Genomic DNA, 24566 nt, shown 5'->3' with positions numbered 1-24566 from the left:
AGAAAAGTCTGTGAGGCTAAAAGCTGAAGAGTGTATTTTCTAATTTTTTTAAAAGGATTTGTTTTCAATTGGCCACAGGAATTTGGATTTTGCTTTTGAGCTCTGTGCTAGAAGGGAGGGAGAGAGAGAAGGGAACAAGGAGATCACATGAACGTGATTAATGAGCTACATTTCTACCCGTCATCGTGGCAAACTGGAATTTAATTGAGGCCTAGTTGGGGCTTAGGGTTGCCAACCTCCAGGTACTAACTGGAGATCTCCTGCGATTGCAACTAATCTACAGCCGATAGAGATCAGTTCCCCTGGAGAAAATGGCCCTGGAGAAAACCTCCCACTGGTGGTGAAGGAGGATCTGGCAACCCTATTGGGGCTTCTGAATCTGGCCAATACTACAAGGTAAAGTTTTTTTTTTTTTAAATTGGGTCTCCATCCTTGGGCAATAGCTTCTATGTATGGTGAGAGAGGAGGAAAGGGTGGGGAGAAATCCTTATTTCTAAAAGCAGACACTATTGTGCTGACATCTGTTAATATCTGCATTATGACACATTGGTCTAAGTGCACCAGCACTCCCGAACACCCATTCTAAAACAATTCAATTAAATACACGTAAGTTTAAAACTGCCATTTGACTTGCCCTGAGAGGAAGAAGAGTTGGTTTTTATACCCTGCTTTTCTCTACCTTTGAAGGAGTCTCAAAGCGGCTTACAGCCACCTTCCCTTCCACTCCCCGAGACATGCACCTTATGAGGTAGGTGGGACTGAGAGACTTCAGAGAAAACTGTGACTAGCCCAAGATCACCCAGCAGGCTTCATGTGGAGGAGTGGGGAATCGAACCCAGTTCTCCAGATTAGAGTCCACCGCTCTTAACCATTACACCACGCTGGCCTGAACTGACGACAATAAAACAGAAATAATCGTACTGCCTTTGAAATAGGTTAGACGATAATGATACCAAGGTCGATCAAGCCAGAGTGAATTGTAGGATTGAGGACTATTGGCCAGGATCCGAAGGTTTTTGAAATGCCTTCCATATGCACACTGGGGCTTTTCGGGTTCCCCCCACCAAAGCAGCTTGTCTCCCTTGTAAAAGTGGCAAGAAGACCCTGCACTGTAGCTTAAGGGGCTGGAGCTGCATGCAACATTAGGCAAATTCCTTTTGAACATATGGAAACACTTGAGATGCACAAGATCTTTGGATCTTGGCCACTCGATCCAAGCTCTGTCAACTGTTTGGATTATTTTGTATAGCTTGCAATTTAGCTATTATCTTACAGGCCTTTAGCTGAAGTACATTCCTGTTTATACACATACTACACAATCCCGCACCCCCCCCATTGCCATTAATGGCGGAACTCACTAAGACCTTGCTATGATAATCCTTTCCCATGACACGTAAGCCTTTTCCATGGGCTCATTTATAAAAGGCAGTGGGGGAGGAATTCAACACCATCGAGGCGTCTCAGTGCAGACACACATAAGAACACGAGAATATAAGGAAAGCCACGCTGGATCAGACCGAGGCCCATCAAGTCCAGCAGTCTGTTCACACAAGTGGCCAACCAGGTGCCTCTAGGAAGCCCACAAGCAAGACAACTGCAGCAGAATTATCCTGCCTGTGTTCCAAAGCACCTAAATATAAAAGGCAAGCTCCTCTGATCCTGGAGAGAATCGAACTGCATCATGACTAGCATCCATTTTTACTAGTAGCCATGAATAGCTCTCTCCTCCATGAACACGTCCACATGATGCAGGTAACAGTTCACTTTTGCAAAGCTAAAGAATACTAATGACATCAAACAGAGCTTGAAAGGAGGGCAGCAACATTATTTAATACATATATAAATATTTCCATGCTGGATGTTTATATTATGTATTTATATCAGCAGTGGCATGCCTGCTGGTTTGGAGATTTTTTAAAATGTTGCAGTTCTCAACCTGTGGGTCAGGAGTGGGTCACCGTTCTCTTGCATTGGGTTGCGAGGCAAGGAGGAGGAGGAACTAGATGAACTGGGAGTAGAGGTTCTGGGAGGCCCGATGGCAAATTTGGGGACATGGGGGTGCGTGCAACGTGACGTTGCCTTGTCACTTCCAGGTAAAACCCAGAAGTGACAGTCGGTATCTCTAGGAATTGCCAAATATTCTGTGGTTTTACCCAGAAGTGACATAGTGATATCGGAGATGTGGCTGGGTTTTTTTGTTTGTTTGTTTTAATTCTTCTTCAGCTGCCACTCAGAGAGATGGTGGGTACTGGAATTGCTGGTAGGGCAAACCTAGTTACTGGGCACATGTATCTGACAGAGCAGGCTCTGTTCCACAAAAGCTTATGTGAAAATAAATTCATTTATGTATTGCGTTTATATTGAAGGACTCTCAAGATTCCTGGTTATTTTGGCTGCAGCAGACTAATAAGGCTACCCCTCTGCCATGGTTCCCAGCCGTTAGGCCAACATTTCCCACAGCAAACCAAGTGTGGATTACACGCATTATCTTTAAACTCCAGGTATACACCCTGGGCTACTCTGGCCCACCGGGATTCCCAAATGCAGGTATGCAGGGGTTTAAAGATGTAAAAGTATACATGACAATTACCCATATGTGCTGCACATTCAGAGGGGCCGACAAAGAGTTCTGCACAAGCCATTCCCAGACCTTATCTAATCACTTGTTACAAGCCTGGCTCCCTGCCTTACCTAGCCCTTGTGAGTTCTCCATCTTATCTGATGGGATTACAGGTTTCTGCGAGGGGCCGCTAGAAACAAAGCCCTGGATCAGAAGATGTAGCAATGACAGAGTCAAGTTTCAACCATTACACCTCAAAGACATATCATTCTTCTTCTATACCAGCCAGCGTGGTGTAGGAGAGCCAGCGCGGTGTAGTGGTTAAGAGCGGTGGTTTGAAGCGGTGGACTCTGATCTGGAGAACCGGGTTTTGATTCCCCACTCCTCCACATGAGCGGCGGACGCAAACCTGGAGAACTGGATTTGTTTCCCCACTCCTACACACGAAGCCAGCTGGGTGACCTTGGGCTAGTCACAGCTCCCTTAGAGCTCTCTCAGCCCCACCTACTTCACAGGGTGTCTGTTGTGGGGAGGGGGAAGGGAAGGCGATTGTAAGCCGGTTCTTTCTTAAATGGTAGAGAAAGTTGGCATATAAAAATCAACTCTTCTTCTTCTTCTCCTATACACGTCACCTCAAAACGTGGAGGCAGCAAACCTCTGAATACCAGTGCTGGAAGGCGGCACTGGGGGAAGGCCTCAATGCCTTGTTGTTGGCCCTGCAAGGCAACTGGGTGGTCGCTGTGCGAAACAGGATGCTGGACCAAATGGACGACTGATTCTGCAGGCTCTGCTTATGTTCTTATGCTCTTTGCTGATTTTCCCAGCCACCGAATTTTCATATATTTTGGTTAGCGGCCTGACCCTGCTTACATGTCAAAAACAATTCAGAATTTCTCACTCAAATTCCTTGCATCTCTGTGGTCCTACAACATAAAAGTTTTGCAATGCTAGCAGGAACCTAAAGATGTCTTGTAATATAGGGGGCCCTTGGCCAACAGGCCCATGGTCATCTTGAATATTCATAAAAATAGAAGAAGACGAAGAGTTGGTTTTTATATGCTGACTTTCTCAACCTTTTAAGGAGAATCAAACCGGCTTACAATCTCCTTCACATGAAGCTGCCTTATACTGAATCAGACCCTAGGTCTATCAAAGTCAGCATTGTCTACTCAGACTGGAAGCGGCTCTCCAGGGTCTTTCGCATCACCTACTTGCCTAGTGGCTTTAACTGGAGATGCTGGGGACTGAACCTGGGACCTTCTGCATGCCAAGCAGATGCTCTACCACTGAGCCACAGCCCCTTCCCTTCCTCTCCCCACAACTGACACCTTGTGAGGTAGATGGGGCTGAGAGAGTTTGGAGAAAACTGTGACTAGCCCAAGGTCACCCAGCAGGCTTCATGTGGAGGAGTGGGGAATCAAACCCAGTTCTCCAGATTAGAGTCCACCACTCTTAACTACTACATCAAGCTGGCTCTCACAACGCGCTTTGGTTCTGATGGCCCTCCATCCAAAACCTTTAACTGTTATCAGCTGTTTTCACGTCTACAGTTCAAACACCACGGGAAAGCGGATGCTGTTACTGTATCAGCCATTACCTGTAGAGTCAAATATGATAGGAAGGCAGTTTCTGTTGGAATTCCAACCACACTTGAGAACTTGACCTCCTTGTACAATTCCAGGTTGGCTCGTATTTGCCTTTGGGGCGCCCACTAGAAGAAATGTCCTGCAACAAACAAACAAACCAATAAAAAAGACAGTTCAAGACTGCTCATTGTTTCACGGAAGGTTACCGATTAAGTACACAAACTGCAAAACTGAGTGAGTATAAGTCAATACGAGGCACAGGAGAATCGAGAAGCAGAAAGAGCACTAGTATAATGTAATGGCTAAGAAAATAAGACTTGGTTTCTGGAGATGCGATCCACTGAAGTGCTATTTTGCCTACAGTTAGGACCGGCTACTTCAGACTTGCACAACTAGTGACCCACCAGATCTACCAGAGACGTATGTACGTGCCACCAAGTCGCAACTGACTTCTAGCCACCCCAGCAAGGGGCTTCCAACGCAAGTGAGGAGCAGAGGTGGTATGTCATTGCCATTCCTCTGCACAGCATTCCTCGGTGGTCTCCCATCCAAGTGAGCCAGCATGGTGTAGTGGTTAAGAGTGGTGGACTCTAATCCGGTGAACCGGGTTGGGTTCCCCTAGGAGTGGGGAAACATGAAGCCAGCAAGGTGACCTTGGGCTAGTCACAGTTCTCTGTGAACTCTCTTAGCCCCATCTATCTCACAAGGTGTCTCTTGTGGGGAGAGGAAGGGAAGGGGATTGTAAGCCGGCTTGATTCTCCTTATAAAAAAAGGTAAAGAAAGTCAGCATATAAAATCCAACTCTACTTCTTCTTCAACAAGTGCCAAACTTGCTTAGCTTCTGAGACCAGACAAGATCGGGCTGCACCATGCTGCCTTCCCTCCCAATCCAACAGACATTAGAGGCTAAGCAAGATTCCTGGTTTTGATGCTTGCTAGGCACAGTGGAAGGGAGGGGTATCAAGTTCCTGGTTGGCCATACAACACGGCAAGTGTGGCGCAATCCTGTCGCTTGGCCCCTTCTAATCTCATAAGAGCTACAGAAGCCCATGCAATGTAAGAACATGAGAAAAGCCATGCTGGATCAGACCAAGGCCCATAAAGTCCAGCAGTTCACACAGTGGCCAACCAGGTGCCTCTACGAAGCCCACAAACAAGATGACCACAGCAGCATTGTCCTGCCTGTGTTCCACAGCGCCTAATATAATAGGCATGCTCCTCTGATCCTGGAGAAGAAGAAGAAGAGTTGGTTTTATATGCCGACTTTCTCTACCACTTAAGGAAGAATCAAACCAGCTTACAATCATCTTCCCTCCCACCCCAACAACAGACACCTTGTGAGGTAGGTGGGGCTGAGAGAGCTCTAAGAGAGCTGTGACTAGCCCAAGGTCACCCAGCTGGTTTCATGTGGAGGAGTGGGGAAACCAACCCAGTCACCAGATTAGCGTCCGCCGCTCATGTGGAGGAGTAGGGAATAAAACCCAGTTTTCCAGATTAGAGTCCACCGCTCCAAACCACCGCTATTAACCACTACAACATGTTGGCTCTCAAATGCTAATAGTCATGCCCCTCTGATCCTGGAGAGAATGGGTATGCATGGTGACTAGTATTCATTTTGGCTAGTAGTATTCATTTTGGCTAGTAGCCATGGGTAGCCCTATCCTCCATGAACATGTCCACGCCCCTCTTAAAGCCTTCCAAGATGGTGGCCATCACCACATCCTGGGGCAGGGAGTTTCACAGTTTATGCGCTGTGTGAAGAAAGACTTCCTTTTGTCTGGATCACTGAGGTTTGGCTGTATTTCACGACTTTCCCCAACATGTCTCTTTCACTTGCCAAGCCTAGAATCTAATTCAGCTGGAACAGCAAAGCCCATGGTACGCGCCTCCTTCAACTGCAGGCAGGCTACAGAGCCGGGCTGCAAGACCCCGCAAAAAGAAACAGAAAGATGAACTCTATCTGACAGCGGTGTCATCTGGAAACTCAGATGTTTCCATCAACTGGGCTTGAGTAAACAGCAGAATCTTTAGTGTTTAAATTAAAAAGAAGAAGAAAGCAACATGTGAGGATTAGTGATTTCTCAACCTTGTGGAAATTATTCTTTGCGTTCCATTTCATACAACGTAACATAAAGCAATTTCAGCCTTTAACACCTCACCTCAGAAATACATGGAAAAACAACAAATTTCCTCCAAAAATAAACCAAATCATGTCTGTGAATCCTTACACATGAACACATGAAGCTGCCTTACACTGAATCAGACCCTTTGTCCATCAAAGTCAGCATTGTCTACCCAGACTGGCAGCGGCTCTCCAGGGTCTCAGGCAGAGGTCTTTCACATCGCCTACTTGCCTGGTTCCTTTAACTGGAGATGCCGGGGATTGAACCTGGGACCTTCTGCATGCCAAGCAGATGCTCTACCACGAGCCACAGCCCCTCCCAAAAGGGGCAAACTCTTCCCCCCTGTACACCGTTACCATCAACCACACCAAAAATTGTTTGCCTCACTCAAATGGTTTTGATTTGACATTCCTGATCCTGGCAGTGGAAAGTGTTGTCAAGTTGCAGCTTACTTATGGCGACCCCTCACAGGGTTTTCAAGGCAAGAGACGAACAGAGGTGGTTTGCCATTGCCTGCCTCTGCATAGCAACCCTGGACTTCCTTGGTGGTCTCCCATCCAAATACTAACCAGGGCTGCCCCTGCTTAGCTTCCAAGATCTGATGAGACTGGGCTAGCCTGGCCTTAACAGGATTTAAATGATAGTTTTCACAGCGAGGAAAAGAAATAGTCAAACGTGCACACCCTCACAGCAATATCTTGATTCTAATACCTTCTAAGCCAGCAACTAAATGCAAAATATGTGGCCTATGAGCTGCTATACCAACCTGTTGTCTCACAGCATAACTGTTTGCCAAGGACATCAATGCTGGCCAACACAAATATTTAGGCTTGGAGTGCTACACGTCGATCCTACAGATATGAATCGCTGTACTGGTAAACCACAAAATAGGATGCATGCCAACATACTCCGAAAGGAATAAGGCTTTTGTCATTCTCAGAGGGCTGTGGAAGATCTACAAACACAACTTAAAAAAAAAAAAAACAATATGGGAGGGATCACCAAAAAACGACACCTGGAATTTGGTGTCTGCGTGAGCGCTCCTGCCCAGTTTCATTTTGTTTCATTCTTGTTTCTCATAGAGCAATCCTAAATTGAGTTTGCTCTTCGAAGCGTTAAGCCAGGGGTGTCGAACTCAATTATTACGAGGGCTGGATATGACATAAACGTCACTCGGTCGGGCTGGGCCATGCTTCGCCAGTCCAGATCGAGAGGGGGAGAGGGGGCTGCCTTGCAGACCGGATAAGAGCTCTCAAGGGACCGGATCCGGCCCTCAGGACTTCAGTTTGACACCCCTTTTGACCCAACACATCGCCAACATTGGACTTCGAGGGACAGCCTTGCAATGGCTGGTCTCATTCCTCCAAGGTCGAGGACAAAGGGCATCGCTGGGAGAGAGGGTCTCAACCCGGCACCCCTTGGTGTGCGGGGTGCCTCGGGGGGCGATCCTTTCCCCAATGCTTTTTAATATCTCGCCCAGCTAGCCAGGAGCTTTGGGCTGGGATGTCTCCAATATGCGGAAGACACCCAGCTTTATCTGTTGATGGACGGCCAGGAGTTATCTCCAATACTTCGGCTGAGCGCCTGGAGGCTGCAGTGAAGTGGTTGAAGAAGAGCCGACTGAAATTTAATCCATCAAAGATGGAGGTCCTCTGGCTGGGTCGGAAAGGGACCGAGCAGGACAGCCTGATCCCAGCCCTTGAGGGAACACAATTGGTACCATCTTCGTCTGTCAGGAGCCTGGAGGTAATCTTGGATGCCTCTCTCACTTTAAAGAGGCAAATTACAAATGTGTCTGGGACGGTTTTTCCCACCTTCTCCGTGCACAGAAGTTAGTGCCCTATTTGTCCCGCTCCAACCTAGCCACAGTGATCCATGCAACAGTCACCTCCAGGCTAGACTACTGTAACTTGCTCTACACAGGGCTGCCCTTGAGGTTGCTCTGGAAACCGCAACTGGTCCGAAATGCAGCTACACGGGTCCTTACAGGGACCCCACGGAGGGCACACATACAACTGGTACTCCACCAGTTGCACTGGCTCCAGATTGGTTTCCGGATCAAGTTCAAGGTGCTGGTGCTGACCTTTAAAACTCTAAACGGCCTGGGGCCTTTGTACCTTCGGGGCTGCCTCTCCTGCTATGTCCCCCAGAGAACATTACGTTCTTCAACAAGCAATCTCCTGGTAACCCCTGCCCTAAAGTCTACCCGGCTGTCCTCGCCCAGGGTCAGGGCCTTTTTGGCTATGGCCCCTACCTGATGGAACCCTCTGTGTGAAGAGACCCGGGCTCTGAGGGACCTTGCTCAGTTCTGCTGAGCTTGTAAAACAGAGAAACCAACCCAGTCCACCAGATTGGAGTCCGCCGCTCATGCAGAGGAGTGGGGAATCAAACCCGGTTGTCCAGATTAGAGTCCAAGGCTCTTAACCACTGCACCATGTTTCGAATGTCAAAAACCTTTACGGGATTTATTAATGATGTAACCAAACATTTCACAAAAAGAGAACTTGTTCCAAGAAAAGTAACAGTAGAAAGAGAAATGTGTTTGGCGTCGGGTTTGGGGTGCCATTATGTGTCATAAAATGGGAGAGAAGAAGAGGAAGAGTTGTTTTTTATATGCCAACTTTCTCTACCACTTAAGGGAGACTCAAACTGGCTTACAATCACCTTCCCTCCCCCTTCCCACAACAGACACCCTGTGAGGTAGGTGGGGCTGAGAGAGCTCCTAAGAGAACTGCGACTAGCCCAAGGTCACCCAGCTGGCTTCGTGTGTAGGAGTGGGGAAACCAACCCAGTTCACCAGATTAGCCTCCACCGCTCTTGTGGAGGAGGAGTGGGGAATCAAACCCGGTTCTCCAGATCATAGTCCACCGCTCCAAACCACCGCTCTTAACCACTACACCACGCTGGCTCCCAGCCGACAGAAGAGAGACATAACCGACACCGGAGACACACACTGCCAGGAAATTCAGCTATACACGCACCACTAAAACAAACAAGAGTTTCACAAGAAGATGACAGTGTTAATTATTTTACTTACTGCATACCCTACCTTACTGGGCTTTTCAATCGAAGATTGTGCAATTAATCTAACATGCTTAACCCCCTCCCTCAAACCAGCAATTAACCCATTACTCATGTAATTTAGCATGTTTGGGGAGAAAGCTATTTGGGATTTCACCTTCAGACACCGTAATGCCTTTCTCTACCCATGGCTGATATTGTGAACTCTAGCAGGCAGCGAGTTCCCAAGTAGTTTTGGTCAGAAATGACCCCCAATTACTTCAACGGAACTCGCTGAACAAATTGTTGGGTTTACAGTTCCATGCTTCCTTTCTTCCGAATCAATACAGAAGCATCAAGAGAAACACGGTATGAAATGAGTCACGGACTAAAAATAACAAGAGGAGTCAACGGCTCCTAGAGCACTGATTCGACTTTGCCAACAGCAGGGGTCGGCAAACTCATTAGTCAAAAGAGCCAAATATCAACAGTACAACGATTGAGATTTCTTTTGGGAGCCAAATTTCTTAAACTTAAACTATATAGGTAGGTACACTGTTTATTAACTTAATAAACTTTAATTAAAGTTTTAAGTCTTAATTAAACTATAGGTACACTGAATAAAACTTGATATCGTACTTAATAGTGATCTTATTTATTGATAAAAATTAAATGGTAAGTCCCTGCCATTTCCCCCTCCCCGTCCGGAGTCCTCGTCTGGAGGCCTGGTCTACCGCCATAAAAGCCTATTGGTAGACCTGGCCTCTGGCTGAGTCCCATTGGGAGGCCAGGTCTACCCATTGGCTTTCTTGGCAGTAGACCTGGCCTCCAGTGGCCCATAGAAGCCAATTGGTAGACCTGGCCTCTGAAGGGGGACTTTTCCCCTCCTCGGAGTCCAGGTCTACCGCCAAGAAAGCCAGCGGGTAGACATGGCCTCCCAATGGGACTCAGCTGGAGGCCAGGTCTACCAAAGGAAGCCCGCCCCGCGGAAGGCCCCCCTGCCCAACAGCTGATAGGCGGGGGGGCAGGAACCGCTGAGCCGCCCGCCCAGCAATCGCACGGCTAGAGGGGAGGGGAGGCTTTAGCCTCCCAACCACTGAGGGCAAGGGAAAGGGGGACCTGGTCATTCTCCACGGCAGGGGGGGGGAGAGACAGCGCGTCCATTCGCCTGCTCTCTCTCGCTCTCTCTCTCTCAGGCCCGCCGGCTCGGCTGCCGGTGCGAGCGGGCGCGAGAGCAGGGGCTACGAACCAAGTTTGGAGAGCCGCACTCAACGGGCCAAAGAGCCGCATGCGGCTCGGGAGCCGCAGTTTGCAGACCCCGGCCTACAGCATAATTAATCGGAAGCACGTCACAACTTAAAAGGGAGCTTGCTGGCATCTATCCATAACAGCAAAATGGACGTTAGAAAATTTGACAAGAGGGTCAAAAGGACCGGTGGGAAAGGGAAGCGAGGCCTTTGAAACCCCAGCAGAATGATCCACAGTTTTGTAAGACCCCCCCTAAGAGCAGCGATTCTCTTGACAGCAGGTGAGAACAGGGCACAATATCTGGTGGGCAGCAAAAAAGAAGTTTTTGTCAAGCAACCCTACACAATTTGTAACTCCATCAGTCATGTTTGGGGAGGGGACGTGGCTCAGCCGTAGAGCATCTGCTTGGCACGCAAAAGGTCCCGGGCTCAATCCCCGGCATCTCCAGTTAAAAGGATAATGTAGCAAGTGATGTGAAAGACCTCTGCCTGAGACCCAGCTTGAGGGGTCACAAGCTGAGGCAAAGACTTCAGTCTTCAAGTAAAGCAAAACCTTGAGACATTTAACCAGCACAGTAAAAAACAAAACGGTGCTTTATAGTAGGGGGGAGAATGGACAAAGATTCAGTCCCCAGCGAGCTGTAGCTGCAGCTATGTGGTGCTACTCGGCCAATGACATCACACCGAGCAGACACAGCTGGTTACAGATGTTCAAACCTGGCAGAGTCAAATCCATTTTGCAGGCTATTCCGGCACAGCCTTTGACAGGCCTCAATACAGATGAGCCTGTCTCTTAAATTTCTGGGATATGATTTACAACGAACTAAGGTTGATAGTACAACATAATATCCCTAAAACACCGGAAGTGGTGTTGTTAAGTATAATACCAGACTCTGTAGTGACTCAGAGATCATTTTTGATACATGCCACTATTGCTGCAAGACTGGTCTATGCAATGAAATGGAAAACATCTGAAATACCAGATAAGACCGCTTGGATAGATAAAATGATGGAACTGGCTGAAATGGCAAAACTTTCCGCATTAATAAATCAAAAAGAAAATGCTGAATTTGTGGGAGAATGGGAGGCATGGACAACAAACTGTGTAAATGAATTTAATTTGGGAAACATTAAGGGATATGTTTTGATCTCATTCAAAATTTTTGAAGTAATTAAGATACTTATGTTAAAGAGTAGAGTTTAAGATAACAGTAAAGGTGGCTTATTACAATGAATTAGACATTCAATACAAAGAGAGAAATAAGAATATCAAATGGACAGAGGGGGGAGAGGGGAAGTCAACTATATATATTTGTTTAATGATAAGACAGAAATTGTTTATAGTATATACTATATGAATGGAATGATGTAATAGATTGTGAACTAGTTTAAAAAATAATAATTTTTAAAAAATAAAATAAAAATAAAGATGAGCTTGTCTCTTGTCATTCCTGCCCTTCCTTCCCCACCGAGGGCTTTCTTCCCTTCAAAAGGCAGAGCTTCAGCTAGATTGTAAAGCGTTTTTAAAATGGATATTCTGGGATCCTGAGAGATACCTTGGCCCCAAAGTGTGATCTGTGTGTGAGGAACCCCTTAGCTCAACATATTCTGTCATGCAGGTGTAGTGATTAAGAGCATTGGACTCTAATCTGGACAACCGGGTTTGATTCCCCACTCCTCCACATAAGCAGCAGACTCCAATCTGGTGAACCGGGTTTGTTTCTCCCCCTCTTCCACATGAAGCCTGCTGGGTGACCTTGGGCTAGTCCTTCTGTCCTATGTTGGACCCAGGTGGAGATGACAGGGGTTAGTATGGCACATGCTTCCTCCCACGTCACTGTCAAACGGTTGCCAGCTCCAGGTAGCGAAATTCCTGGAGATCTGGGGGCAGAGTCTGGGGAGGGCAGGGTTTGGGAAGGGGAGGGACCTCAGTGGGGTATAATGCCACAGAGTTCACCCTCCAAAGCGGCCATCTCCAAGGGAACTGATTTCTGTAACCTGGAGGCCAGTTGAAGATCCTGGAGATCTCCTGGCCCCACCTGGAGGTTGGCATCCTTATCTAAGTGGCACCAGCAGCCCTAGGTGGCACAGGAGTACCCAGCTCCTGTGGTGGCCACAGTCCAGGCTGCAGTGACAAGGCTTCTGGGATGTGATCACTGGTGCAAGCCATGCCCTTTGCCTCCCCGTCGGAGGAAGAAGAAGAGTTGGTTTTTATATGCCGACTTTCTCTGCCACTTAAGGCAGAGTCAAACCGGTTTATAATCCCCTTCCCTTCCCCACAACAGACACCCTGTGAGGTAGGTGGGGCTGAGAGAGTGTGACTAGCCCAAGGTCGCCCAGCTGGCTTCGTGTGTAGGAGTGGGGAATCAAACCTGGTTCTCCAGATCACCGCTCCAAACCACCACTCTTAACCACTACACCATGTTGGCTCCGAAAACAGCTGCTTCGGTCACTTGGGTGGTGCACCCCAAATATCACCATGAAGAGGTGATACCTGCCTGGTGGGGGCGGAGATCGGCCTAGTAGGTTGTAAGCTGTACGGGCCTGCCCAGTGAAATCTGTGAAGTGCTTTTGGAATTCCCCCTCAGTTTAAAAAGCAGTTTGCCACACACAAGGCCACTGTCTGAGAAGTCTAAAACCCAACCAACAGTCGAAACTAATTGTGCAGAGTTTTCGATACGGGCCATGCTCTCGGCAGTAAACATTATTTATGAACATGCATCATTGTCCCACCTGGATTTAAACTGAACATTGGGGTGGAGAGGTGGGGACCCAGATGGAAGAACTTCTAAAATGTCGCTTTTCGTCGGCGTTTTCTGCAGACTCTATCGGAAATTATATAGAACCCTACTCCAATGTTCTAAAGATAGTATTGCAACTCTTGTAATAAACACAGTGGCCTTTCATGCACGGGCTGTTTCCATCGCCATCCACCCCCACCCACCCCACTTCTTCGGGGCTTGGTTTTCATTATGCACGTTTTCTCTACCTCGCTGTCCCCTTGCATTTTCCCTGGGTTTTTTGGATGCTGTTTTAGCCCGAGTTTAAAGTCCGCCTCAATCCCAAGTCGAAAACTGGTTCTATGCATACTTGTCAACTTGGAGTTTTCTCCCCACGCCCATTTTTTGCTTCTCCCTCCCACTTGTCTTTCTTTCTCATCCAAACCCTCCCCTCGAAGACATTTTTTAAAAATGCAGGACTAGCAAGAAATAATCATAAACCACCTAGGCAGCTGCTTATTTTGGTCAGTTTCACAGCAAGTGGTCAGTTTCAGACCTCAGCCTGATTGAATAGAGCCAGGCTCATTTCCCCCCCCCCACCCACCCATCCTCTTTAGGATAGACATGAAAGCCATTTTTTTGTGTTTGTGTGTGAAGGACTAGCAATATAACCCTGGAATAATCACAAATGACCTATGCGGCTGCTTATTTTTCCAGTCTCCATTTAATGTGCTTGTCAACTGCTCCCCCCTCCCAGACAGGGGGCTAACTCGGCTAGGTTAAAATGAAAAAATCCCACCATGAGGCTGGTGACGTATTAAAAAAAAACACTACAGCCAATTACAAAGCAGTATTTGCAAGGGGGGGTGTCTCATGCATAAGTGCCTTTTCCCTGCCTGCGATCTATGGAGAGATTGATCTATCGCTAGCAAGCTGCATAACAACGATGACATCAGTAACCACTCCCCCCTTGGTTCAGACGCTCCGCATTTTCACTAGCACATGCAGAAATTTACTCAGAGTAATCCCAAGCACTCTGGGAGCTTAGTCGGGGGGGGGGGGGGGTTGAGCAGAGTGATTTCAGAATTCGACGGCAAATACTGTGCATTGAGAGAGCAGCATATCCAATGGAAACCAACCATGCATAAAAGGCAAGTATCGAAGTTCTGTATTTTTCCCCCAGCAATGAAAAAATCCATTCCAAAACAATTCACAAGAATAGGCCACTTGCATCTCAGTAGTCCATTAATATAGCTGGTGATGTTCGTTCATGGGAGGCACTTTGATCGGAATCAACACTAATCTCATAGCATCCTACACCATAGCATCCCAAATCTCACATAGTATTTACACGAGCACCATGCTGAGAAGCCATGGTCTTCCTAGCACAAATGCATAACAAATGGGACACGCAGAAAAGGCAAAGCTCATGAAAATCCCTGCAATGACTTCCCAGGTAGGAATTTCCTCGTAGCGTACAAAGTAAAGAGTCAGTGCCCAGCTGGGTAGTATTATCTTATGCCTGTGTATGGGAGGAGAGATACATAAACCAATTCTTTGCCCAGGTACAAAGAGTTAGTTCTATAGTTCTCCCCCCACTAACTGGAATTCTCTGTCTGGATTAAACTGGTCTAGAATCCCAGTTGTTGGGGACGGGGGTGGGGGGAAGGGAAGATTAATTCCAGTTATCATGCATGCTTGCGTTCACACATCATTGGTCGCCAGAGTTAGTTTTTAACTAGGATTGCTTTATCATGCTCCACGCGAGGAAGGAAGGGAGAAATGAGGCCTGCATAACAGCCCAGCAGGGTTCAAGCACAGTTAAATTAGCTCTCTGTCCCTAAGACACACAGTGCCGTTTCACACAGTGTAGTCGCAGAGGTACATCTGGAGCGAATGATAATAAATCATAGGACAATAGCGTTCCCTTCTACCTGTTTATGTTTAACCAAAAGAACAACCGCTTTGCTAACTGTTTCAACAGGGCTATTCCCAATCCATGCAGCATACATCCAGGCGGCGAAGAACTTCCAGCAACCGATAGAATAGGGCTTCCAAAGCGATTCTGGGTAGGAAAAGGAGGTCAGGAAAGCATGCTGCTGTTCTCACCTGTGAGAAGTCCATGCAAATTTGATTAATTGGCTAAACCCATACGATTAACAAGCTACAATTTCTTCAATCAGGTGGCGGTCCAGAGAGTTAGCTGCCGCCTAGTTCTACGTAGTTCGTAGATACGTCACGGAGAGTAATGGGGAAAGAAGTCTGGAAATGCCTTTTTGAGCTCCAGCTACGGAGCTTTCAGGGCAGCAAACAACACATGAACACACGAAGTTGCTTTATACTGAATCATCAAAGTCAGTATTATCTACTCAGACCGGCAGCAGCTCTCCAGGGGCTCAGGCAGGGGTCTTTCACATCAGCTACTTGCCTAGTCCCTTTAACTGGAGATGCCGGGGATTGAATTTGGGACTTTCTGCATGCTAAGCAGATGCTCTACCACTGAGCCACGGCCCCTCTCCCAAAATGTGAAACTCCCTAACCCTAAATCAGACCATCAGTCCATCAAGGTCAGTTCTGTCCGCTCAGACTGGCAGCGGCTTTCCAGGGTCTCAGGTGGAGGCCTTTCACATTACCTACTGCCTGGTCCTTTCAACTGGAGATGCCGGGGATTGAACCTGGGACCTTCTGCATGCTAAGAAGATGCTCTACCACTGAGCCACAGTACCAACGTTGTCCAACTAGCAGAGGGTAGCTGTGTTGGTGTGCAGTAGAACAGCTAGATTCGAGTCCAGTAGCACCTAAGAAACCAAAAAGATTTCCAGGATATAAGATTTCGAGAGTCAAAGCTCCCTTCGTCAGATAGCAATGATTGCTAGACACAACGTCTGTGTTCGCAGGGCAGTAGACCTTGGATTACCATCATGCGAGGATGAAAACTTTGCTCGTGACCCCTACCGGAGTCAGAGTCAAGGCTTGTTTTTAAGCCAAGTGAGGCTGCTCACAACAGGAGTGACATCAAAACCACGCCAAAATTAAACCAAAAAAATTTGTTTAATTTTTCATACTTAAAAAAACAACAACCTTGGGATGTTCAGTTCTAACCGTTGCAGCTTCTAAAAAATATTAAAAGGGTTTTAAGGAACAAACAGCTGGGTGATCTTGGGCTAGTCACACTCTCTCAACCCCACCTATCTCACAGGGTGTCTGTTGTGAGGAGAGGAGGGGAAGGGAAGGTGATTGTAAGCCGGTTCGATTCTGCCTTAAGTGGTAGAGAAAGTCACCATATAAAAACCAACTTTTCTTCTCCTCCTTCTTCTTCAACATAGCCGCACAGTCACACCGTTGATGTTACACTCCACTACAATTAAATCAGGGCAATGCACTTCAAAGTCATAAGCCCAGCCGCTTATGAAACCACTGACTGTTCCCGCCCCCCCCCCCCAGGTTAGGTCTAACTACAACCCTAATGATTTTCTCCGGAGTCGATATGAAGACCTGTCAGAGCAAAGCTGAACTTTTCAGCCAAAACTGGATCCCTCTTAATACCTGAATCATACATAAGCGGAAAATATTCTCTGACATACTCGGTGTCAAGAGGTTCAAGCAGGATGTAGCTTAGGGTTCTTGACCTTTGGATCTTATTTAATTTAAAAGTTTCTGTCTTTCTGATGGAAAGGAAGGCGGCACGGTATAGCCCGAACTGGTCAGATCGCGGAAGCTAAGCAGGGTCAGGACTTGGAAGGGGGACCACCAAGGAAGGCTCTGCAGAGGAAGGCAATGGCAAACCACCTCGGCTTCCCACTTGCCTTGAAAGCCCCTGGCTGGGGACGCCTTAGGTTGGTTGTGACCGGAAGGCATATTTCTGGTTTTAAAAAAGCTCCTCAGACGGTTTTTGCGCCTAAAACCAACATACAACAATAGCATCACATTTAAATTGAGAAATCCCCAATAAAAATAATAAGCACTTAAACAAAAATAATCATCTTAAATTAAATGTCAAGAACACCAGTAAAGCTTTCCGTCCTTTACAAGCATTCTTTACCACATCTCTCCCAACTTCTAAGATAAAAGGACTCAAGAGATCTCCATTTCTACTCCTGTCTGACAAAGGGAGCTCTACTTGTGAAAGCTTATGCCCTGAAACTCTTGTTGGTCTCTAAGTAGAGCCAGCGTGGTGCAGCGGTGAAGAGCGGTGGTTTGGAGCGGCAAACTCTGATCTGGAGAACCGGGTTTGATTCCCCAGTCCTCCACACGAGCAGTGGACGCTAATCCGGTGAACTGGATTTGTTTCCCCACTCCTACACAACTGGGTGACCTTGGGCTGGTCCCATTCTCTCAGCCCCATCTACCTCACAGGGTTGTTGTGGGGAGGGGAAGGGAAGGCGGTTGTAAGCCGGTTTGATTCTGCCTTAAGTGGTAGCGAAAGCCGGCATACAAAAACCAACTCCTCTTCTTCATTGTAAGTCACTTTGAACAGCAAAGAAAAACGGTACAGTAATCTGGTAAAGAAATAAATATTTCACTACCAAGGGTGGAGTATTTTTTTAATATTATGGGGGTTTATTAGTTTTATTTTACAACTGTTCGGTACTGCATTGGCAAATAAATACTTTACTTAATAAGCCCGGGGGAGTCTCTGAAAGGCAGGACACAGATGCAAACACCATTGTGGTGCAGTGGTTAGAGAATGATTTGGGAGACTGGGGTTTAAATCCCCCCTCCGCAGTGAAAGCGGGCTTGGGGACCTTGTTTATTAGCAATTTTTTTATCCCACCTTACTGCAAGGGTTTAAGAAGAGATAGATGCTGTTAACACAGCTAGGCGAGGGAGCAGGCGCAGGGAGAAAAGCTCCTATCTCCATTCCAGCCACATCTGATCGAAAGTAAAGCTCCATTCATTTCAAGGAAACCGCTTCCACAGCTGAGATGTGCTCAGAATAGAGATCAGGACAGAGGCATTTCCAGTTTCTCTTCCAGGACTCCCTCAAGGACTCTCCACCTGGGACTTGTCCAACAGCCCCCGGGGGGTTAAGAAGGAACTTTTTGGAACCGGTGCCAGCCTGCAAGAGGATGGGGATTTATTATTTTTGGGGGGGTGCACGATTTGGAGTCTAAGAAGGAACTTTTGGAACCCGCAGCAGCCTGCAGGGGCTTGGGGAGTGCAGGCTTTGGAGACTAATAAGGGCACTTTCACACATGCTGATACAATGCACTTTCAAACCACTTTCGATGCACTTTGGAGCTGGATTTTGTGTGAACTGGCAAAACCCACTTGCAAACCATCATGAAAGTGTACAGAAAGTGGATTGAAAGTGCATTATTTGGCATGTGTGAAAGTGCCCTTAAAAATTAGCTTTTTGGATCCGGTGCAAGCCTGCAAAAGGTTGGTTTTTTGGGGGGTGTTGGGGGTGTTTGGGGGTGTGTCTGAGGCTTTGGAGTCTAAGAAAGAACTTCTTGGAACCGGTGCCAGCCTGCAAGAGGTTGGGTTTTTTTGGGGGTGTTGGGGGTGTTTGGGGGTGTGTCTGAGGCTTTGGAGTCTAAGAAAGAACTTCTTGGAACCGGTGCCAGCCTGCAAGAGGTTGGGTTTTTTTGGGGGTGTTTGGGGTGTTTGGGGGGGGGTGTCTGAGGCTTTGGAGTCTAAGAAAGAACTTCTTGGAACAGGCGCCAGCCTGCAAGAGGTTGGGTTTTTTGGGGGTGTTGGGGGTGTTTGGGGGTGTGTCTGAGGCTTTGGAGTCTAAGAAAGAACTTCTTGGAACCGGTGCCAGCCTGCAAGAGGTTGGGTTTTGGGGGGGGGGTGTTTAGGGAGGTATTTGAGGCTTTGAAGTCTAAGAACGAACTTCTTGGAACCGGCGCCAGCCTGCAAGAAGTTGGGTTTTTTGGGGGGGGGGGGGTTGGGGGTGTTTTGGGGGGGGTGTCTGAGGCTTTGGAGTCTAAGAAAGAGCTTCTTGGAACCGGTGCCAGCCTGCAAGAGGTTGGGTTTTTTTGGGGGGAGGTGTTGGGGGGGCGTTTGAGGCTTTGGGTCTAAGAACGAACTTCTTGGAACCGGCGCCAGCCTGCAAGAGGTTGGGGGTGTTTGGGGGGGGGTGTCTGAGGCTTTGGAGTCTAAGAAAGAACTTCTTGGAACCGGTGCCAGCCTGCCAGAGGTTGGGGTTTTTTTTTGGGGGGGGGAGGTGTTGGGGGGGGCGTTTGAGGCTTTGAGTCTAAGAAAGAACTTCTTGGAACCGGTGCCAGCCTGCCAGAGGTTGGGGTTTTTTTTGGGGGGGGGGAGGTGTTGGGGGGGGCGTTTGAGGCTTTGAGTCTAAGAAAGAACTTCTTGGAACCGGTGCCAGCCTGCCAGAGGTTGGGGTTTTTTTTGGGGGGGGGGAGGTGTTGGGGGGGGCGTTTGAGGCTTTGAGTCTAAGAACGAACTTCTTGGAACCGGTGCCAGCCTGCCAGAGGTTGGGGTTTTTTTTGGGGGGGGAGGTGTTGGGGGGGGGCGTTTGAGGCTTTGAGTCTAAGAACGAACTTCTTGGAACCGGTGCCAGCCTGCCAGAGGTTGGGGTTTTTGGGGGGGGTTTGGGGGTGTTTGGGGGGGGGTGTCTGAGACTTTGGAGTCTAAGAAAAAACTTCTGGGAACCGGCGCCAGCCTGCCAGAGATTGGGGGGTTTTGGGGGGGGGAAGAGAAAAGGTCCGCCTTCCTTCCTTCCTCCCCGCCTGCTGCTACTTACGAGGCCGGGTGGGGCGCGAAGAAGTCCACGGCGAAGCCGAAGTAGCTGCCCAGCGCGCCGGAGTAGACGGCGGGGCCGTCGGCGTCCAGGTTGAAGGCGGCGCCCGGCGCCAGCAGGCGGCCGACGAGGAGCAGCGCGCACACGCGAGCCATGGCCGGCCGGGGCGCACGGACCCAGGGAGGGAGGGACGGCCGCGCGCCGCGCTGCCCCCGGGCGGGGGCTGGCCGGCTGCCCGGGCGGGGACGTGGGAGGGCGGCTGGGGCTGTGCCCGCTGGTCGGGCCGAGGCTGGTCCGCCCTTGGTGCGGGTCGCCTTCTCCGCTTCCCCGGGACGCGTCGTGGGCGCGGGGCGGGGACGGAGGGCAGAGACGCCCGTGGTGCGGCCGCCCCCGGAGGCGGAGCGCGGGCCGGAGCCGAGCGGGAGGCGGAGCCGGGCCCGGGGGCCCGGGGGAGCCCGCCTTGCCCCCCTCGGGCAGCTGCTCCGGCTTCGGATGGAGGGATGGGGATGGAGGCGGCGTCGCCGGTCCCGTGCTGGCTGGGGTTGCCAACCTCCAGGGAGGTTCGCCAAAGAACAGCAAGCGCTGATGGCACACAACTCCCGTTTGCATCAATCCGATCCGATCTAAGCATCTAGCAATATGCAGGAGTTCCCCAAGTCTGTCGATGCCAACACTGGCAAGAGTCCAGTAGCACCTTAAAAGACTAACAAAAATATTTTCTGGTAGGGTATGAGCTTTCGTGAGCCACAGCTCGCTTCTTCAGATACAGCTAGAAAGTGAATCCATCTGTCTTTAAGTAGAGGAGAGTGAATTCAGACAAGCATTAGTGTGTCAATGTTAAGAGTCCAGTCGCACCTTAAAGACGAACAAAAAATATTTTCTGGCAGGGTGTGTGAGCTTTCGTGAGCCACAGCTCGCTTCTTCAGATACAGCTAGAAAGTGAATCCATCTGTCTTTAAGTAGAGGAGAGTGAATTCAGGCAAGCATTAGTATATAAATGTTAACAGTGTGTAAATGTGAATAGTGGGTATGATGGGATTAGGGGTGGTCTGCAGAAGAGTCTGTGATGTCAAGGGGAGAGATGGGGGTGGAGAAATCGGCATTGGTCATGAGCCATGAGTGCAAGGTCTTTATTCAGCCCAGGTAAATGCATTGACTTTAGTTGGAATATCAACTGTGATTGAGCAGTGTGTGTGTGAATCACACCAAAAAGGCGAAGCGGCTCCAATGGGCTCGGAGAGAAGGCGAGCGCCAAAGAAACGTGGAAAACCCGAGCTGGATTGCCTCCGTTGCGCTTGAGCATCGACTGGGCCAGCGCAGTAAGATGAAAGTTCATCAAATAACATCGCGATAAAGCCGCAGTTGGAATTGAAATGACTTCATCCCGAGATGGGAGACCGGTAAGACCCGTTTCGCCGTGGCTTTGTCCATTGGGGAAGTGGAAAATAGCGAGAGATGAATATCTATCTCAGACGCTGAAAAGCATATAGCTAACAGATCAAAGGAGGTGGCTGGAGACCCCCCGCTATTGCAACTGACCTCCAGGCGACGGAGATCGGTTCCCCTGGGGGAAATGGCCCCTTGGGAAGGCGGACTCCATGGCCATTTATTAGGGTTGCCAACCTCCAGGTAGTAGCTGGAGATCTCCTGCTATTACAACTGATCTCCAGCCGATGGAGATCGGTTCCCCTGGAGAAAAATGGCTGCTTTGGCAATTGGACCCTACGGCATTGAAGTCCCTCCCCTTCCCAAACCCCGCCCTCCTCAGGCTCCGCCCCAAAAACCTCCCGCCGGTAGTGAAGAGGGATCTGGCAACCCTACCATTTATGTCTGGGAGTTTTTGCCTTGGTTTTGCCACTCTCTAGATGCACATTTTCCCCATCCTAATCCTCAAAACTCTGCATGGGGGCTTATTGTTGAGTTTTGAGAATTTGGATGGGGGAAATGTGCATCTAGAAAGCAGCAAATCCAAGGCAAAACCTCCCATGCATAAAAGGCCTTCGGCCATTTTTGCATGGTCAGTTTTGATGCTTGCTCACAGCTTTTTTTAAAAATGTGACTTTAAAAATGCCTATTCACGGTCCCGGCACAAAAGGAGAAATTCCACCCACCCCCTACTTGGCTGCTCCTTCGTTCCTGTTTGCATAGCCATTAGCATGTGCATAGCTAACGCGCCGCTTTTATTTTGCATGGTTCCTTGAGGGGGATTCTTCACGGCAAACACCAAAGGTTGCGTTAAATGGGCTCTTTAGTAATGAGAAGCAGGCCTGCGTCGGCTTTGCAGTCACTTTCGGAATGACGGTTCAGCATGTAAAATTCAAAAAAATATGAGGAGCCATTCAGCCTGGAATGCGCTGCTAATTACCATGCAAAAATGGCCTATGGCATTATACCCATCCAAGTTCCTCCCCTCATAAGAAAGACCCTGCTGGATCAGACCAAGGTCCATCAAGTTCAGCAGTCTGTTCACACAGTGGCTAACCAGGTGCCTCTAGGAAGCCCACAAGCAAGGCCCTGCCCCAGGATGTGGTGATGGCTACCAACTTGGAAGGCTTTAAGAAGGGAGTGGGCATGTTCATGGAGGAGAGGGCTATTCATGGCTACTAGTCAAAATGGATACTGGTCGTGATGGATCAGAGGAGCATGCCAGTTATATGAGGTGCGGTGGAACACAGGCAGGATGGGGCTGCTGCAGTCGTCTTGTTTGTGGGCTTCCTAGAGGCACCTGGTTAGCCACTGTGAGAACAGACTGCTGTACTTGATGGACCTTGGTCTGATCCAGCAGGGCCTTTCTTATGCTCTAATGAGATGCTCTGGATGGCCCAGGCTAGCTGGATCTCATCAGATCTCAGAACCTATGCAAGGTTGGCCCTGGTTAGTACTTGGATGGAGACCACCAAGGAAGTCCAGGGTTGCTATGCAGAGGCCAGCAATGACAAGCTACCTCTGTGTGTCCCTTGGCTTGAAAACCCTTCTGGGTTGTCATACGTTGGCGGTGACTTGATGGCCCTTTCCACCAGGTGAGATGTTTGGGAGTGAAAGTGGGACTTTCTACCAGGAAAACATTTTCTCTCACCACTGGGCCACACATAGGGTTGTCAACCTCCAGGTACTAGCTGGAGATCTCCTGCCATTACAACTGATCTCCAGCCGACAGAGATCGGGTCCCCTGGAGAAAATGGCCGCTTTGGCAATTGGACTCTATGGCATTGAAGTCCCTCCTCTCCCCAAACTCCGCCCTCCTCCGGCTCCGCCCCTAGAACCTCCCGCTGGTTGCCAAGAGGGACCTCTAAATCTGTTCCGCGTTTTCATTGCAACTTTTCTGTCCTCTAATTTGTGTCAATGGAGCCCATGCAAGCCAATTGGCATCCCTGTCTCCTATGATATCCATAGGCCTTCAGGCATCTCCCATTGTTCCCAAGGGGGCATTCTTGTGATTCGCTTTCCTGCATCCCCCCTACAGCCCAGGGTCAAACTCAGATAGACCTCTTGTGAAGTTAAATACTTTGCTTTCAAACGCTTATATTAAGGGTGACTCACTGGAACAATCTGGCTCTCCATAAAAAGTTTAAATATTTACAAAGCTTTGTGAATGTCCAGAAATGGTATCCGGTTACCAAGAAAACGATCTAGTTACCTTTGCTTAACTCGGCTACTTACTTACGTGATTTGCCAAGGAGGCTAGACTTTTAGATATGTTTAAAAATTCTCCCTTGAGAGGAGAAATAGGGTGGTTATCCTATCCGTAGTTCCTTCAAAAAGCGGCAGGTCTTCTTGTGATAAAGGAAGCAGTAAACCAGGCCACATAGAGACAAGTTTTTATATAGATAATGCAACGTGGTGCTGGAGGGGGGGGGGGTACCACCTTTCCTGGCGCCCACCTAGTGTTTTTTAAAAGTGGGCAGGGTGAGTTGGGGCTTTCGTCCAGCAAGGCTTCTGATTGTCTGTTGAACATTTGATCGGCTGTGCAGGTTTTTTAAAAATAGTGCTTTGGCAGTAGCTGCCACCAAAGCGCAAGGTTCTTCACTGTATGGTAAGCTGCGGCAGCCAAGTTCAGACACCGCTCCGGAGAGGGGCCCATGGGCCAGTCACGCTCTGGATAAACTACCTCACAGGGTGGTCGTGAGGGTAAATTGGAGAAGGGGAGACTGATGTACACCCCACCCTTGGAGAAACGGCGGGATAAAAATGCCCTAACTCAGGGGTCGGCAAACTCATTAGTTAAAAGAGCCAAATATCAACAGTACAACGATTGAGATTTCTTTTGAGAGCCAAATTTCTTAAACTTAAACTATATAGGTAGGCACACTGTTTATTAACTTAATAAACTTTAATTAACGTTTTAAGTCTTAATTAAACTATAGGTACACTGAATAAAACTTGATATCATACTTAATAGTGATCTTATTTATTGATAAAAATTAAATGGTAAGTCCCTGCCATTTCCCCGTCCCCGTCCGGTGTCCTCGTCTGGAGGCCTGGTCAACCGCCATAAAAGCCTATTGGTAGACCTGGCCTCTGGCGGAGGCCAGGTCTACCCGTTGGCTTTCTTGGCAGTAGACCTGGCCTCCGGAGGCCCATAGAAGCCAATTGGTAGACCTGGCCTCTGAAGGGGGACTTTTTCCCC

At 48.6% G+C, this 24566-nt stretch overlaps 1 protein-coding gene across 1 annotated transcript in view; it reads right to left on the bottom strand.

Annotated features, from left to right (window-relative positions):
• ITGAV (integrin subunit alpha V) overlaps positions 1-20094 on the bottom strand; it is a 78397-nt gene extending 58303 nt beyond the window's left edge. Inside the window, exons 1-2 of the mRNA XM_056861201.1 lie at positions 19943-20094; positions 4158-4285 (exon numbers count right to left, since the gene is read on the bottom strand). Of these exons, the coding sequence (XP_056717179.1) occupies positions 4158-4285; positions 19943-20094 (280 nt within the window). The remainder of the gene's footprint in view (positions 1-4157; positions 4286-19942) is intronic.
• Positions 20095-24566: the final 4472 nt, after the last annotated feature.

This window comes from Euleptes europaea, chromosome 15, assembly GCF_029931775.1.
Source record: "Euleptes europaea isolate rEulEur1 chromosome 15, rEulEur1.hap1, whole genome shotgun sequence".
In the NCBI taxonomy this organism is placed as follows: domain Eukaryota; kingdom Metazoa; phylum Chordata; class Lepidosauria; order Squamata; family Sphaerodactylidae; genus Euleptes; species Euleptes europaea.
Note: the sequence above shows the minus strand (reverse complement) of the source record. Positions and strands in the feature narration are given on the sequence as shown.